At 40.4% G+C, this 17,120-nt stretch overlaps 1 protein-coding gene and 1 non-coding gene across 4 annotated transcripts in view; both read left to right on the top strand.

The window, feature by feature from the left end:
- The window catches only part of Cct6b (chaperonin containing TCP1 subunit 6B), a 45,815-nt gene that overhangs the window by 12,294 nt on the left and 16,401 nt on the right, over positions 1 to 17,120 (top strand). For all 3 annotated transcript variants that reach the window (XM_031352202.1, XM_031352200.1, XM_031352201.1), the window contains exons 6-10: positions 10,499 to 10,609; positions 11,201 to 11,360; positions 12,777 to 12,859; positions 14,760 to 14,856; positions 15,388 to 15,535. In XM_031352202.1, the coding sequence (XP_031208062.1) occupies positions 10,499 to 10,609; positions 11,201 to 11,360; positions 12,777 to 12,859; positions 14,760 to 14,856; positions 15,388 to 15,535 (599 nt within the window). The remainder of the gene's footprint in view (positions 1 to 10,498; positions 10,610 to 11,200; positions 11,361 to 12,776; positions 12,860 to 14,759; positions 14,857 to 15,387; positions 15,536 to 17,120) is intronic.
- On the top strand, positions 5,949 to 6,055 carry LOC116079338. Its single transcript, XR_004113910.1, has one exon. It is a non-coding gene; the product is annotated as a U6 spliceosomal RNA (small nuclear RNA).

Here is a 17,120-nt window from a genome sequence, read left to right as displayed (position 1 = left end):
AGGAGAGAAGAGAAGAGAAGAGAAAAGAAAAGAGAAGAGAAGAGACACAACCTTGGAGTGTTCCATTGTACCTGCAGCACAGCTGAAGAGAAAAAGCAAAAGGGCCAAGGCCAGGGGCTAACAGGGGCCATGATAACAGTGGATTTAGTTGTTTTGAACGTTTAACTCCAAGTCTATGTAAATACAGGGCAGAGATCTCTCACGCACCTCTGGTTTTATCTTTCTCAGTTTTCAATCTAATTTCAGCCTTCCAGTTCCCCTCTCATCTCCTCCTCTTGAGCCCCCTCCCTACAGATAGTTTTTTTCACATTTGAGATGAGATCTCACTGGGCAGCCTAGACTCAGATGTGAGATTCTCCTGCCTCCCAAGTACTAGGACTAGCCTACATTATTCTGAAGCAAATCTTGAAATATATTTCACTTCTGTGGTAGTTTGAATAGGAATAGCTGCCAGAGACACATGTTTGAATGCTTGGCCCATGGGGAGTGGCAGTGTTGGTGAGGCCTTGTTGGAGTGGGTATGGCTCTGTTGGAGGAAGTTTCACTGTGTGGGGGCAGGCTTTGAGGCCTTAAGAAGCTCAAGTCTGCCCAGTATGTCTCTGAGAATCAAGATGTAGAACTCTCAGCTCCTTCTCCAGCACCATGTCTGCCTGCACACTGTCATGCTTTTTGCCATGACAATAATGGATTAAACCTCTGAAACTGTAAGCCAGCCCCAATTAAGTGTTTTCCTTTATAAGAGTTGCCATGGTCATGGTGTCTCTTCACAGTGATAGAAACCCAAATTAAGACAACTTAAAAAATACTTTATCTAGAAATAGATGTAAATATTATTAATATTAACTAATATACTTTTAAAAATAATACAAACTCGGGCTGGAGAGATGGCTCAGTGGTTAAGAGCACTGAGTGCTCTTCCAGAGGTCCTGAGTTCAATTCCCAGCAACCACATGGTGGCTCATAACCATCTGATGCCCTCTTCTGGTGTGTCTGAAGAGAGCAACAGTGTATTCACATACATAAAATAAGTAAATATTAAAAAAGAAAACAAGAATTAAAAAAATAATACTCATTAATATACTATGCATTTAATTTATACTTCAGTTTTACTGTTTGTAGTTTTCAGTGAATTAATTTTGATTAGGATACAAACAGTATGTATTCCATTTGCAACTTACATCATTTTCTTAGGATCCATTAGGTTTTCTATGTACTTTTTGAAAAATCAGTACTTCTAAGAATTTGTCCATCTTTCTGAATCTTCAAATTTTGGAACAAACTGGCCCTAAAGATTTCCCCTCTCATTTTACCAGGCTTTGTTTCCTAATGCCTTTCTCTTTAATGTCTGGACTTTTGGGTTAAGGGGTAGGGAGCTTTTCATTTCTGTCTCATTAAAATACATTCAGGCGGTTTCTTTTTAGTTCTCTGCTTTTGTAAAACAGTGTTTGAGGCTTTCAGTTTTCCTCCAAGCATTCCTTAACCACATCCTTTGACTTTTACGATCTTTGGCTTTGAGATCAGCTTTCCCTGCAAAGCTTAGGCTGTCCTAGGACCTCTGACCCTCCCATCTAGGCCTCCTGGGCACGGTGATTACTTACAAGTATGTGGAGTTTTTGGTTTGTTTTTGTTTGTTTGTTTGTTTGTTTGAAACAGGGTCTTACTATGTAGCCTTGGCTATCCTGGAATTTGCTCTGTAGACCGCCTCTGCCTCCCAAGTGCTGGGATCAAAGGCATGCACCACCATTACCCGGCAAGCATGTGCATTATGACTTTTAAAATATTTTCTGTTTTTTGCACTAATTGCTCTTCCAGAGGTCTTGAGTTCAATTCCCAGCAACCACATGGTGGCTCACAACCATCTGTAATGGGATTCGATGTCCTTTTCTGGTGTGTCTGAAAAAAGTAACAGTGAACATAAAATAAATAAATAATAAACCTTTTAAAAGAAAAAGTAGCCCCATGGGGACCCTGGGATGGCCATATTCAGCTGTTTTCTTTTTTCTGTGTTCTTTATTTGCTTATTAATTTTTATTTTGTTTTACTTTTTGGAGGCAAGGTCTCTGTTGCCCAGCCTGGTCTGGAGTTTGTGGCAGGCTCCTACCTCAGCTTCCCACATTCTGGGATTACAGGCGTGAGTCACGCCCAGCAGTACACCCGGCCTTTTGTCTGTGAAGGCACAGAAGAAACCGAGCCTTCTGCTTCTCACCTGGCTTGAGACCATGCAGCTAGTCTGTTCTCTTTGCTCTGGCCAGCCATTAAGGCTGCCTGCAGCCTCCTCCTCTGGTCCCCTTTCTGGATCTCTTTCTGGAGATCTGCAGAGGTTCTTGTTGTCAGGAAAAGTTGGTTTTAAAATGACGGATTGTTGTTGTTGTTTGTTTGTTTGTTTGTTTGCATGCTTTCTTATAGTTATGGAGTCCGTCCTACTGGCAGACAGACAGGTTGAGGTTCGCTGGAAAATGCAATCCATTTAAAATATTTTCTAATTTCTATTTTAAATGTGTCCTAATTTCAAGATACATAGGAGAATATAGTTACTGCTTCCTAGTTCAATTATATAACGGTAGGGGACATATTCTATAAGATTACACTGTTTTGAAATTTGTTGAGATTTGCTTGTAGGCTTAAGTATAGAGTTAATTAATTATTTTATTTTTGGAGGCCAGGGTTGTATGCTTACTGCCCTGCCTAGCCTTGAGCCCATGGTAATCCTTTTTCATCAATCTTGTGAGTCCTAGGATGTGAGCTTGGCTTGAGAGAATTTATTTGTAATGTTTTATGTACTCGACAAGAAGGCATGCTGTAGTTGTGAGGCACAGTTTTCTGTCAAGGGACCAATTTTATTAATGCTGTTTTTCAGACCTTGAGTATCCTTATTAAAATTCTGACAGCTTATTCTGTCAATTACTAAGATGTTAACATTTTTGAATATTATAGCAATATCATCATGGATTTGTTTATATTCTCATTTAGTTTTGACAGCTTTAATATATGTTAAATGTATATTAATCATACAAATATACAAACATACACATATATTACATGTTTGTTTATATAGAGCCAAGATCTCTCTATCTAGCCTTGGGTGGCCTGGAACTCCCTTTGTATGCCAGACTGGCCTTGAATTCACAGAGACCCACCTATCCTGAATTCTAGGGTTAAAGGGCTATGCTACCATGCCAGGATATTTTATAGATTTTGATCTGGCCTACAGATGTATCTGAGCACAGACCCTTTGAGTAATATCTTCAAGGTCCCAAGTTCCAACAAATAAAAAACCAAAACTATCTTACTAGATGCATACAGGATTGTTCTCGTGTTTATTCTTTGATATAGTCTTGCTAAGTAGCCTCCTGCCTGCGCCTCCTAAATGCTGAGATTACAGGTTTATGTCACCTTGCCCAGTTTTAGGGATGGCCAACTTTTCATTTGTTTGTTTGTTTTTGCTTTTTTGAGACAGGGTTTCTCTGTGTAGTCCTGGCTGTCCTGGAACTCACTCTGTAGACCAGGCTGGCCTCGAACTTAGAAATCGCCTGTCTCTGCCTCCCAAGTGCTGGGATTAAAGACGTGTGCCACCACTGCCCGGCTGGTATGGCCAACTTTTAATAGAGCATTTCCCCTCAAAATCTAAACTTTTTGTACCAATATAAAGTGACCATCTTTTCTCTAATAATGACTTTTTTTTCCTCCAGTACTGAGGATTGAACCAAATGCCTTGCACATGCTGGGTATATACTTTACTACTGAGATATAACGCCATACTTTTCCTCTTACTTTTTATTATGAGGTAGGGATTTACTGATTTACAAGGGCTGGCCTTGAATCACTCTGTAGAATGTAATAAGTCTTGGTTTTTGATCCTCCAGTCTCAGCCTCTCAGATATTGGGGATTAAAGACCTGTACAGCTCTGGTTAGAAATGTCTTAAAATTATAATTTATTCCACATTAATAGATACAGTTGCTATTCCAGTTTTCTCTTTTTAAGTTTCCCTTTCTGGGGGCGGGGAGAGAGGCAAGCATTTGAAACAGGACTTCTCTGTGTAGCCCTGGCTGTTGTGGAATTCACTCTGTAGACCAGGGTGGCCTTGAACTCAGGGATCTACTAGTGTCTGTTTAGAATTAAAAGTGTGTATCTGTACAGCCCACCTATGAATATGTTTTCATTTAAGATTTTTTTTAAAATGACATTTTATGTGTATACATGTTTTGTCTGGATGCATGTACATGCAACCTGTGCATAGCTAGGACCTGGAGTGGTCAGGAGAGCATCAGATCCTCTGGAACTGGAGTTAACAGATGGTTGTGATCCACCGTGTGGTGCTGGGAACTGAACCAGGGTCTTCTGCGAGAGCAGCAAGTGCTCTTAACCACTGAGCCATCTCCCCAGCTCCCATCAGCTTTCTCTCCATTGGTATGTGCCTGTCAGGTGTGTGTTGTTTCAATCTTCTTGTCCTTATATTTTAGAAGATTGCTTTTTGTAAGTGACATTTTGTTTTACTTTTTGGAGGCAAGTAAAAATTCTTAATCAGATAGTCTTTATATTTTAATTGAAGTAGCTAATCTATTACATTTAACATTGTTAAGAGTATATTTGATTCCACATGTCCTATCTTTTTACTTTCTATTCATTTCCCATTGTCCCATGTTTCTTCTAATCGACTTTTCATTTTATTGGTTTTATCACTATATTTTTCTCCTCTACTAATTTGCAAATTTCACACTTCTACTATTTTTCGATTAGTAGAAATTACATAATTTATAGTGACTTATAGGAGTCTAGCCTTACTATTTTTGCTCTGGATAATATCCCCATTTACTCCTTCTTAAAACATGATCTTGTTACTGTTCTTGAAAATCCCACTTGATACTTCTGCTATTTCATACCAAGTTTGCGAAGCTACATCTTCATAATTTCAACTTGGTTTGATGTTTATGGCTTTTACCATCTCAGCCTCACTTGGGACTGCAGCTCTCTCGCACTTATCAGTGGGAGATATTTCCCAGGCTCCCCAGTGGATGTTAAGTAGTGCTCAACCCTCTTTTCTTCCTGGCTCTTGCCAGCAGGCCTGGAGCTAACACATTCAGTTCAGCTTCTTCTTCTTCACCTTCCTTCCCCTCTATGGATGGGTCTGCACGTTCATGTGCTTCCTTAGTTAACGTGTCTCGATGTGACAGTGTGTTCTTGAGACCAGAGGTGAAACCAAGGAACCTCCTTCAGACAAGGGACACTGATGTACTTTCCTCTGCTTACTGTTCAGCCTATAGAGTTTTTCCTAGGCGTAGTTTGCTGTGCTGGAGGCATTCTGTCAAGTGTTAGTTTGCTTTCGTTTTCACTTTTTGGTGCTTTTATTGTGGTTAAAACTACACTTACAGTTATAGATGGTTCCCGACTTACAGTTCACTAGCTTTATAGTGGTGTGAAGGTGATATACATTCAGGACAGCCTGTACTTTGAATTTTACATTTTGATTCCCCCTAGCAATACATATAATATGATACTTTCTTGTGATGCTGAGCAGTAGGAGTGAGCAGTAGCTCACAGCTAACCCTGCAATCACGAAACTACACAGCCAGTACTCTGCTATATGCGGCATTGCTAAAAGATGATGGTGGAAAGGCTAGAGAGATTAAATACATTTGACATGATAGCTTCAACTTATGATTGTATATTGGAATGTAACCATGTGATAGTTCATTTTGATGGTCAGTTTGATGGTATTTCATCCCTCAGGACACAAACCTCTGGGTGTATCCCTGAGAGTGTATCAAGAGATTGAAATGAGGAAAGAGGATGCATTCTACATGTGGATGATGAGCTGAGACCTTGGAATGAGTTCAGAATAGAGGGCAGGATGAGAAATACATATTTGAGAATCATTACTAGGAGGCTGCAACCGCGACTTTTAAAGATATCAGAAAGGGGGCTGGAGAGTTGGCTTGGGGGCTAAGAGTGCTGGCTGGGTGCTCACGCATACTAAAATTGGAACGATACAGAGAAGATTAGCATGGCCCCTGAGCAAGGATGACACGCAAATTCGTGAAGCATTCTATATATATATACTTTTTTTTTTTTAAAAAAAAAGAGTGCTGGCTGGGCTTCCAGAAGACCTGGGTTCAATTCCCAGCCCTCACTATTGGTAACTCCAGTTCTAGGGTATCTATCACCATCTTCTGGCCTCTGCTGTTTTTGCGTGTATTATGGTACACAGACCTACATGCAGGCAAAAAAAAAAAAAAAAAAAAAAAAAAAACAAAAACAAAACAAAACAAAACAAAAAAACAAAAATCTATGCACATCTATAAAAAGATACCAGAAAGATGTGGGGAGAATTGGAATTGTTGATCTACCAAATTCAAATCACCCTCACCAGCCATGACCCAGCCATAATGTGAAGTTTCTGGTGTGTGCTTCCTTGATCAGAAGTGCAAAAGGAAAAGAATCTGAAAGAAAAGGGCCAGTTCACACACCTACCACGACACTAGTAATCACTACAGGAAAAAATACCTTGCAGTGGAGGTTCTAAGACATGGGATCATTTCCAGATGAGAATCTATGAGCAACTCATTGACTCACTCACTCCATGAGCCACTCATTGATTTACATAGTCCTTCTGAGATCGTTCAGTGATTACTCCCATCACCATTGAACGGGGAGTGGAGGCTGAAGTTATTATTGTGGTTACCTAAGTCAACTATTTTAATAAATTGACTTAATCAGTTAAGAAAAAAGAATCCTAAAGGTTAGAAATTTGTTTAGAAATTGAAAAGAGGTTAAAATTTCACCAATGGAGACTGATGCTGGGTGATCAGGGAGGTCAAAGAGGCATAGTGTCTCAGTGCCCAAGCAGAAAGAGAAAAAAATTTAAAGTATATTGTTGAGAACCGAAAAGTAAACAGCATACAGCTTCAGGAGAAAGACAGAGACAAAAGTCCAACTGAAGGCAAGCTCAGGAGAGAATGCTAAGGGAGGGGTGTATTGTGGTGGTTTTGATGGCAACTTGCCACCAATTAGAATCACCTGAGCAGGGAGAGAACTGTCCTGATTGCCTTGATTGCCTTGATGGACCTGGGAAGACCCACCTTGACTGTGAGCACCTTCTGGGAGCAGCACTGATGAAAGGGTGTGCCAGGGGGGAAGAGCGAGCATCCAGCCTTTGCCTGGCCTCCCTCTGGCCTTGCATCAGTTGTTGTCCTGTTGCTTCTGCTTCTACTTCATTATCGATCCCAGAAGCTGTTTCTGTGCTTTCATCCTGAACTGGGGACAGCAACTTTCCAGGGTCCTGAGCTTCTCCTCCCAGGTCCAGACTGTTGAGGTGCCCACCGTTGCGGACTGAGCAGCTACAGGGCCCTCCTCTCCTCTGTGAGAGAGAGCCCCTGTGGGACCACTACCAAGGCACCCAGTCTTAAGTAACTCCCCAGAACTCAGCTCTCATGTGATTCTGCTCTTGTTCCTATTTTAAAGCTGACTTCATAAATTCTTTAAATAATATATTCATCCCATTGGTTCTGTTCCTCTAGAGAACCCTTACTAATTCAAGGTGGAATTGCAAATGGAGGCAGTTCAGAGTAGCTGTAAGGAAAAGCAGTGAAATAGGACCAGTGTTCTGTGTTGCAAGGGGATTCAGGAATGGAGTGAGAAGAGGAATGCTCTGTTTTAAAGAATGAAGGACTGCTGAGGGCTTGTGGAGGTGGTAGTGATGGAGGTTGTGGTTATGTTTTTTCAGTTTTCAGTTTTTTTCTGTTTTCCAAATTTTCTAGAGTAAATGTTTTCATAACTTTATAAAAGTCACTGGTAATATTTTTACTTAATACTCTCTTGGAAAGTTTTTTTTAAAGAATTATTTGTTGTATGTGTGAGTGTGGGCATGTATGTGCCACAGAGTACATGTAGAGGTCAAAGGACAGCTTTGGGGAGTCAGTTCTCACCTCCCACCTTGATGGTACATAGTCTCTCCTGTTGCTTCCTCCACTGAACACTGGTTTCTGGCTGTCCTGGAACTCACTTCTGCAGACCAGGGTGGCCTTAAACTCAGAAATCCACTTGCCTCTGCCTGTGCCTCCTGAATGCTGAGATTAAAGGTGTGTGTCACCACAGCCCAGCTTAGTTTCTGTTTTCTCAAAGCAGTATATTTATTTTCTGAGGATGAGGAGAGTAAACATGACAGAAGCTTGAAAAGTAGAAAACATTGAACATGTACTTTTTTTCCTAATTAAAATGGTCTTCCTTCCTTCCTTCCTTCCTTCCTTCCTTCCTTCCTTCCTTCCTCCCTTCCTTCCTCCCTTCCTTCCTTCCTTCCTCCCTTCTTTCCTTCCTTCCTTCCTTCCTTCCTTCCTTCCTTCCTTCCTTCCTTCCTTCCTTCTTGACAGGATTTTACTCTGAAGCTCAGGCTGGCCTGGAACTCACTGTGTTGACTAGACTTCAAATTTGTGGCAATCCTCTTGCTATGCCTCCCAAGTACTGAGATTATAGGAGTGAGCTATGTATTTGGCTATGCCTGGCTAAACACATTGTTTTTTTGGTTTTCTTTTTAGTACTTAGAAAATATTGGGTGTAGAGGGATTTCAATCCAGCAACAGGGCTACTCTGGCTGGAATACAGACATTCCCTTAGCACACAGCTTTAATCTCAAACAATAAAGGAAAAGTTAGTTTATAAAAAGGAAACACCCATGTTTGAAAGTGATGTCTAATTGAGAGGCAGACAAAGTGATGAATCAGAGAAAGATTTGACAGAATAAGATATTCTTGATTCTTGTGAAGACAGAGAGAAAAGAGGCTACTTAAGAGACTGCAGCACAGAGAGAGAAGAGAGAGGGAGGTTTTAGCTGGTTAATTGTATGGAGACAGGTTACAGAGAGAACAAGTTAGACAGAAGTAAAGACAGAATGAGCCAGAGAATGAGAAGGAGCCAGAAGATTATATTGCCAAAGTTAGTATGAGGCCAAGCAGAACAATTCAGTCAGAAGCTGAAAGAAGCCAATTTGAATCAGTCAACATGGAAAGTAGTTTTGAGCCAGAACAGCCAGAGTTCAGAAAAAGCTAGAAAGGGCGAGCTTATTCTGAAGTAAGTCTCAGAGGCTGAAAACATTTTAGGCTGAGATAAGATTGTATGGAGGCTGGAAGCTGCCAAGACAATTACATCAGTCAACAAAAGATACTTTTACAATTGGACATAAACCATTCTTAAGGGTCAATGGTAGAGGACTGACTTAAATTGTACAGGCCTTTATTCAATCCCTAGCACCATACATGCTCATAAAAGAGTCGTCCAGGACAAAGAGAGGGCTTAGCAGGCAGGTACAAGCCTGGTGACCTGTGTTTGATCCCTGGAACTCATGCAAAAGGCTGATTGCATGGGCTAGCCTGGAGTATGCTGCTCAGTGGAAGAAGCAACAGGAGAGACCATGCACCATAAGGTGGGAAGGTGAGAACTGACTCCCCAAAATTGTCCTCTGACCTCCACATGTACACTGTGGCTCATACATGCCCCCACTCACACATGCAACAAATAATTCTTTAAAAAAAAAGTTCCAAGAGAGTATTAAGTAGAAATGCTACCACTTAAATGTGTATAACTGACTTTTATAAAGTTATGAAAACATTTACTCTAGAAAATTTTGAAAACTGAAAAAAGCCCCATGGTCTGTATTCCTACCATCCAAATTTAATCATACTCTCAGAGTCCTCTACCTACCTACCTACCTACCTACCTACCTACCTACCTACCAACTTATTTAGTCAGGTTTTTTAAAAATTTGCTTTATGTATATTGGTGATTTGCTTGCAAGTATGCATGCATATCACATGCATGCCTGTTGCCCTCCAAGGCCAGACGAGGGCATCAGATCCCTTGGTTGTAAGTTACTACTTGGTTCTGGGAATCAAATTCCGCTCCTCTACAGGAGCAGAAAGAGTTCTCCAGCCCTTATGTATTTATTTTTATGGTCCTGGAAATCAAAGAATACAGGATCTCAATCGTGCTTCACATGCACTATATCAACCAAGCTACATTCCAAGTATGGGGTTTCCCTTTAATTGCCAACATTAAAAAAAATAAAAAAGAATAGTTGTAATCATGTTTTGCATACAGTATACAATGGGTTATTCTGCACTTATTTGCTACCCCTGCAAATATTTTCCATGTCACTACATAGTTTTTATAACCATTGAATAGCTGGGCCATTATTTGCTGGACATTCAGGTTAGCAATTATTAGTTATTCTATATAATTATTTTGAAAAGTTTATTGTGTGCCTACCTTTTATTATTTGATCAGCTACTCCTATTTTTGAGCCGTGTAACATAGAGAATAATTCTGGATTGGCTTTTCATTTTGACTTACTGTCATACTGTTAAAACAGATTCTTTTCCTAATTTTGCTAATTATATGTTAGGTTTGAAGTTATATAAGGGAACAATGTGTGGTCTGGCTGATTCCAGCTTTGAATGGCATTCTAACTTGAGACTCTGTACTCCATGAAACATTACATGTTTTAATAGGCTGGTCCGAGGATTGGTTTTGGACCATGGTGCCCGTCATCCAAGGATGAAGAAGCAAGTGCAAGATGCATACATCCTCATTTGCAATGTGTCACTGGAGTATGAAAAAACGTGCGTGTCAATTTGTCTTCATAATATTTGAAATTCTTTTAACATTTCTTTTTTGTAAATTTATTTTTATTTTTAATTATGCATATTTATCTATGTGTGGGTATGTGCATGAGTGAAGGTGCCCAAGGAGGCCCGGAAGAGGGCACTGACCCCCTGGAGCTGACATTGTGAGCCATTTGACATGGGTGCTGGGAACTGAACTCAGGTCCCCTTTGCCTGAGCCATCTCTCTAACTCTAATTTTTTTTTTTAATTATTATTTCCATCTCCCCCCGCTACTTCCTACTTTCACCCACACACATTTCTCTAGTCCAGGATGGTCTCAAACATGCAGCAATCCTCCTGCCTCAGACTCCTGACTATTGGCATTACAAAGAGGAGCCATCATGCCCAGCTTTCTTTTCTGTGAATGTGTTTAATAATCTTTTTTCTTCCCTACTCCCACCTTTACTAACTTTTCCTGTTTGTTTGTTTGTTTGTGTTTATTTTCTTGAGAAAGGGACTTGTATTGCCCTGGGTGGCTTCAAACTTGTGAACCTCTTGCTTTAGCCTCCATACCTGGTTTACTAACTTGTTCTTATTAATCCTCTAGAGAAGTGAGCTCTGGTTTCTTTTATAAGACTGTAGAAGAGAAAGAGAAATTGGTAAAAGCTGAAAGAAAATTTATTGAAGATAGAGTGCAGAAAATAATAGACCTAAAGCAGAAAGTCTGTGCTGAGTCCAATAAAGGATTTGTTGTCATTAATCAAAAGGTGAGAGAGAAGTGGGCAGCTCAAGTGCTTGTCACTGTCCCTCAGCGTTTCTCAGTGTGACCTGTTGACCCTCAGTGACCCTACAACATTTTCAGGGTGTTTGGGGAGGAAGCTCTTTTCATTATAATACTGCCTTTTGCACTGTGTGGACATTTGTAAGAGAAGGTAAAGCTGCTGGATTCTTCCCGAAGATCAGGAGAGCAGTGCCAGACTGTGCTCAACACTCTGTTCTCGTCATTACCACACCACTGAGGGAAAAGGCATTTCCTTTAAGAATAATGGGTCTGAAAAGGTGGCTCGGCAGATAAGAGCATGTAGTACTCGTGTGGATCTGGATTCAGCTCTCAGCACTCACATGGTTGTGTGGCTCACAGCAACCTGGGACTGCAGCTCCAGGGGACCTCATGCCTTCCGGCCTCCACATACCTGCACTCAGGTGCATATACCCATTTACAGATGTACTATACACATAATTTTTTAAAGAAAGAATGTTTTGAAATATTAACTGTAATGATTTGTATTAAACATTAATACTCAAGTATTCTTTTATAATTTAGTGTGATTAAAATATGAAATATACATGAATCACTTTGGTGTAGCAAAACAGGATAGTTATCTTGGAGAAAGACTTTATGTAACTGGATTTTGAGCTAAACTAGCTATCTTTTCATGGAAAGCCATTTTTAGTTACAAGAAGGACCAACAGATAAACTATAGTTATTTAGAGTGGGATGTTCATTAGATTTCTTTTGAAAAACAAATTTAGCAATCCTAGCATTCCAAGGAAGACACCTCACAGAGTGTACCAACAGTGACCCTTGACCCAGCTCAATGGGAACAGTGACCCTTGACCCAGCTCAACGGGCCAGGGCTTTCCAAACGAAAGAAGACCATACAGTTCTACAAAGTCATGCATGAATACATAGCCCACTTAAAATATAAGAACCCCTTAAAATGTTTTCCTTTTTTATTTATGTTTAGAAGTGTGTGTCTGAAACTGGAACTGTAGGCAGTACTCAGCCACCTCACATGGGTGCTGGGAACTGAACCTGGGTCCTTTGGAAAGATCAGCAAGGGCTCTTAACCACTGACCCATCTCTCTAGCCCCTGTCTTTATGATTTGATATAGATACAATTCACTATATAGCTTAGGCTGACATGGAACTCACTTTGTAGTCTGTATTGGCCTGGGACTTTAGACTTCCCTTGCTTCAGCCTCCTGAGTGCTGGGCTTACAGGTGTGTGCCACCACGCCCAGCATGGGTTCTTCTTGACCTTTAAGAATGTAGAGTGGTGTTGTGACAGAAACACTTGAGGAACGTTGGTTTACATTTTTAGAGGTTAGGAGTAGAGCTCAGTGGTAGAGCACTTGCCTGGTATGAAACAAAAACCACATAACTTTTGTCTTAACTACAGGGCATCGATCCGATTTCCTTAGAAATGCTTGCAAAACATAACATTGTAGCTCTTCGCAGGGCAAAAAGAAGAAATCTGGAAAGGTGAGTGCGGACTATGTGCTTTCGGGTGCTCTTGCCATGGCTCTCCTTTTTGCTTGTAATTCCAGAAATTGAACCCAAAAAGTTTTGTTTTGTTTTGTTCTTTAAAAAACAATTGCTGGACATGGTGTGTTTAATCCTAGCAGTGAGGATGCAGAGGCAGGGGAATCTCTGAGTTTTGAGAATCCGAGGCCAGCACGGTCTACATCGTGAGTTTCAGGACAGCCTGGCTATGCAGAGAAACCCTGTCTTGAAAAAAAATCAAAACTGAAACAAACTAAAACAAAAAATCACCCCCCCCAAACAACTTATTTTCCTGTGTATTTGTGTGTGTTTGTTCACGTGTGCATGCCTGCCATATGTATGTATGAGCTCCCAGAGGCCAGAAGAGGGTGCTGCATCCTCTGGTAGTTGTGAGTCACCTAACTGGATGCTAGGACTTCCTATTCTCTGGGAGAGCAATGAGTATTCTTAGTGGGGGAGCCATCCCTTCAACTCCCTTCCTATGAGTTTTAACAGATTAAATTTAAGTCATCTCATCTATATTCTTGTAGCTCACAAGTAAACATTTCTGAGCAAAATATTAGTGAATAAATTCTAAATGTTGTTGTTAATGTTAATAAAGAATTGTGCTATTAAAAACCAAGATGAGGCCAGATACTTAGCACTAAAGAGCACTCACTTCTCTTGCCAAGTGCTAGGGTTTGGATCCCAGCACCCACACGACAGCTCACAACTGCCCATTACTCCAGTTCCAGGGGATCTGACACACATGGTATACATCTAGATATGTAGGCAAAACATTCATACACATAAATAAAAATAAACTCTTCTGAAAAACATTAAATTCATAAGTTTATTGTACAAAGGAAGATTTTCATTTTACAGAGTATTTTTGTCTTGCTTAAAGTAAGATTTTGGGATGGAGGTGTAGCTCAGCCTGTGAGGTACTTGCTATGCAAGTATGAAACCCCGAGTTCTGATTTCAAGAACCCACATGAAAGCCAGGTCCAGTGATGCTGCATGCCTGTACCCCAGTACTAGGGTCTTGTTGCTCATCTAGTCTAGCCGAAACTTCAAATTTTGTGTTCAGTGAGAGACCTGCCTCAGAAACATAAGATGGAGAAGTGACTGAGAAAAGACATCCTGATGTGAACCTCTGCCGACCCCATGCGTGGGTGAGTGCATCCTCACATACATGGGCACACATACACTCCCTTACACACACAAAGTGGATCTTACAAACACTACCACACTGTATGATCTCACATGTAGAATTTTAAAAAGTACTGAACCCCCAGAAGTAGATATGAGAATGATAGTTATAGTGGGTTGGAATGTTAGGGAAGATGAAGAGTTTGGGAGATATTGGTCAAAGGATTTGTTATACAGCATGGTGACTGTAGCTAATTAATAACTTTGTCTGTTGGTTTGTTTGTTTTTGAAACAGGATCTCAGATGCAGTCCTGGCTCTCTTAGAATTTATAATATAGACCAGACTGGCCTTGAACTTGCAGAGATTTCCTTGCCTCTGCTTCCTTAGTGTTCCGATTAAAACCAGCACCACCATGCCCAGACTATGTGTACTATTGAAAAAATACTAAAAACAAAACAAAACAAACTGGTTTTAAGTGTTCTCAAGTATAAAAATGGTAACTATTTGTTGTAGTATACCTGACAAACACACACCATTTCATTTGTCTGCTCCCACACAGACAATACTGCATCATGTAGTCTGTATTAGATATCCCTTCATCCTTAAGAAGTTGGCTTGTATCTGGTCCCCCATACTAAAGAGGCTGAAGTAGGAGGATCACCATCAGTTTGAGGCTAGATCATGCAAAAAAAAATTAGCCTTTGTGTTTTTCATAACCAAAGTGAGAGTGGCATACTGTGATTCCAGGCTCACCCTTGCTTGCGGAGGATTGGCTGTCAACTCCTTTGAAGGCCTGAGTGAAGAATGCTTGGGGCACGCTGGTCTTGTATTCGAGTACACGTTGGTGAGTGTTTCTAAGAAGAGCAGTTGTGATTTGAATCCTAAATGCGTTTTGGCATTTTAGACCTTTTAATTCATATTTTGCATTTGGAGGTCTGACAGGACAGAGTTTACAATTTATTTCCCTAAATGTTAAAAGAGTTTTGCTATGTGACCCAGACTGGTGTTGAACTGTCTTTGTAACCCAACCTCCCCAAATGGTGGGATAATTTAATCACTTTAAAATATATCTTTAGTTATACTTGATAAAAAAAAAATTCACATGAAGATTGGATTCTAATAAAAAATAGATTTGAATTTCAAGATGACATCGTTATTTTATATGAGTATAATAATATAATGTGTATATATTATATATTAATATAATATTTAATGTTATAGTATGTGCGTGTGTGTGTGTGTGTGTGTGTGTGTGTGTGTGTGTGTCACTGGAGATCTAGGCAGGAGCTCATGCGTGCTAGGCAAAGTGTTGTATGACCTGTACCCCTGAGCTACTGCAGACCTTAAAGTTACATCTTTTCTTGTCATTGGTTAGGGTGAAGAAAAGTTCACTTTTATTGAGGACTGTGTAAACCCTCTCTCTGTTACCTTGTTGATCAAAGGACCAAATAAGCATACTCTCATGCAGATCAAGGATGCCTTAAGAGATGGACTTCGTGCGGTCAAAAATGCTATTGAAGACGGTAAGCAAGCTCTTTTCTGCGGTGGGTATGAGCCCCGTGCTTCTTAAGCAGTAATAAGTCTTCATGGTATGTATAGGATTTTAAGGTCCAAATGATTATTCTTTCATTTCACTTTAGATTGATTTTCCTTTGAATCTGTTAAGAGTAAAGATAAGGTAGGCTGCCCCTACTAATTAGCCCCTCTCTTAAGAGATGACAACCACTTAATATACTGTTAATTTTTGAATTTAGGAATTTATTTTTAAAACCATGAGAGCTCTTCTAGCTTGGAACTTGCTCCTTTGCCTCAGGTGTAGTGTAATTGTGAGAGAGACTAGGAAGGAATGCTCATATTCTAAGTTGACTGACAATGTGTCACCTACTTGTATCTAAACGGAGTTAAGGGAGGTAATTCCATGGAAGCGACCCTTTGATATAGAGCAGCAGGCATATGAAAGGACATTCAACATCAGCATTAAGAAAATGGAAATGAAAAGCACAAGGAGATTTGTCTTATGTACTTGGAAGCCATAATACAGAAGTTCAACGTAAGTGTCCTTCTTTGGCAGACATAAAGAAACTGGAACCATGGTGGCAAAAGCTGCTGGGGATCAGGTGGTTCTTGGCTGGGCCATACAGCAGGTTCTGTTTGTTTTGACGAGCCTCCACATGCTGATTCCTGTAGTGGCTGTACTAGCTCACATCACTGCCAGAGTTTAAGGGTTCATTTCCCCACATCCTCAGCCATGTTTGTTATCATTTGATGAGGCTGTCTGACTGGGGTCTGGGGGGTTGGTGGCAGTATTGCTGTAGTTTGAATTTGCATTGCAGTGTGGAGAAGGACGGTGAACATTTTCATATATTTATTTGCCATTTGCATTTGTTTGGAGACGGTCTATTTATCTTTCTCTCTCTCTCTCTCTCTCTCTCTCTCTCTCTCTCTCTCTCTCTCTCTCTCTCTCTCTCTCTCTCTCTCTCTCTCTCTCTCTCTCTTTTGTTTTTTTTTTGCGAGACAGGGTTTCTCTGTATAGCCCTGGCTATTCTGGAACTCACTCTGTAGACCAGGCTGGCCTTGAACTTAGAAATCCGCCTGCCTCTGCCTCCCAAGTGCTGGGATTAAAGGCATGCTCCACCACTGCCTGGCATATACCTGTGGCTTGAAGAAGGATTTTTTTCCCCTAGTAGCTTTCAAGTTCCAGGTCTTAATATTACTGTTAAAATCTTTGGTCTGTTTTGAATTAATTTTGCTACATGGTGAGAGATAAGATCTAATGTTATTCCTGTATACATGTATATCCAGGTTTCCCAGCGCTATTGGTTGAACAAGCTGTCCTTTCTCCAACTATATTTTTTCGATATCTCTACTAAGAAGCCTGTGACCACAGCAGTGCTAGTTTATTACAGGATCCTCTCTTCCATTCCATTAGTCTGTGTGTCTGGTTTTGTGCTAATACAAAAAAAATTTCCTAAGTTGGGAGCACCAAATTATTACGATTTGCTGCATGTGTTTAGTAAAGTAAACATTTAGGTTTTATTGTAACTCAGTCATACCCCCTTAGCATGAATGGTAGAATCCACAGAACCTAAACTGTCAAGCAGGCTTAAT

This window comes from Mastomys coucha, unplaced genomic scaffold (assembly GCF_008632895.1).
Source record: "Mastomys coucha isolate ucsf_1 unplaced genomic scaffold, UCSF_Mcou_1 pScaffold5, whole genome shotgun sequence".
Classification (NCBI taxonomy): domain Eukaryota; kingdom Metazoa; phylum Chordata; class Mammalia; order Rodentia; family Muridae; genus Mastomys; species Mastomys coucha.
The sequence above is the reverse complement of the archived record's forward strand: the minus strand, read 5'-3'. Positions and strand labels throughout refer to the sequence as shown.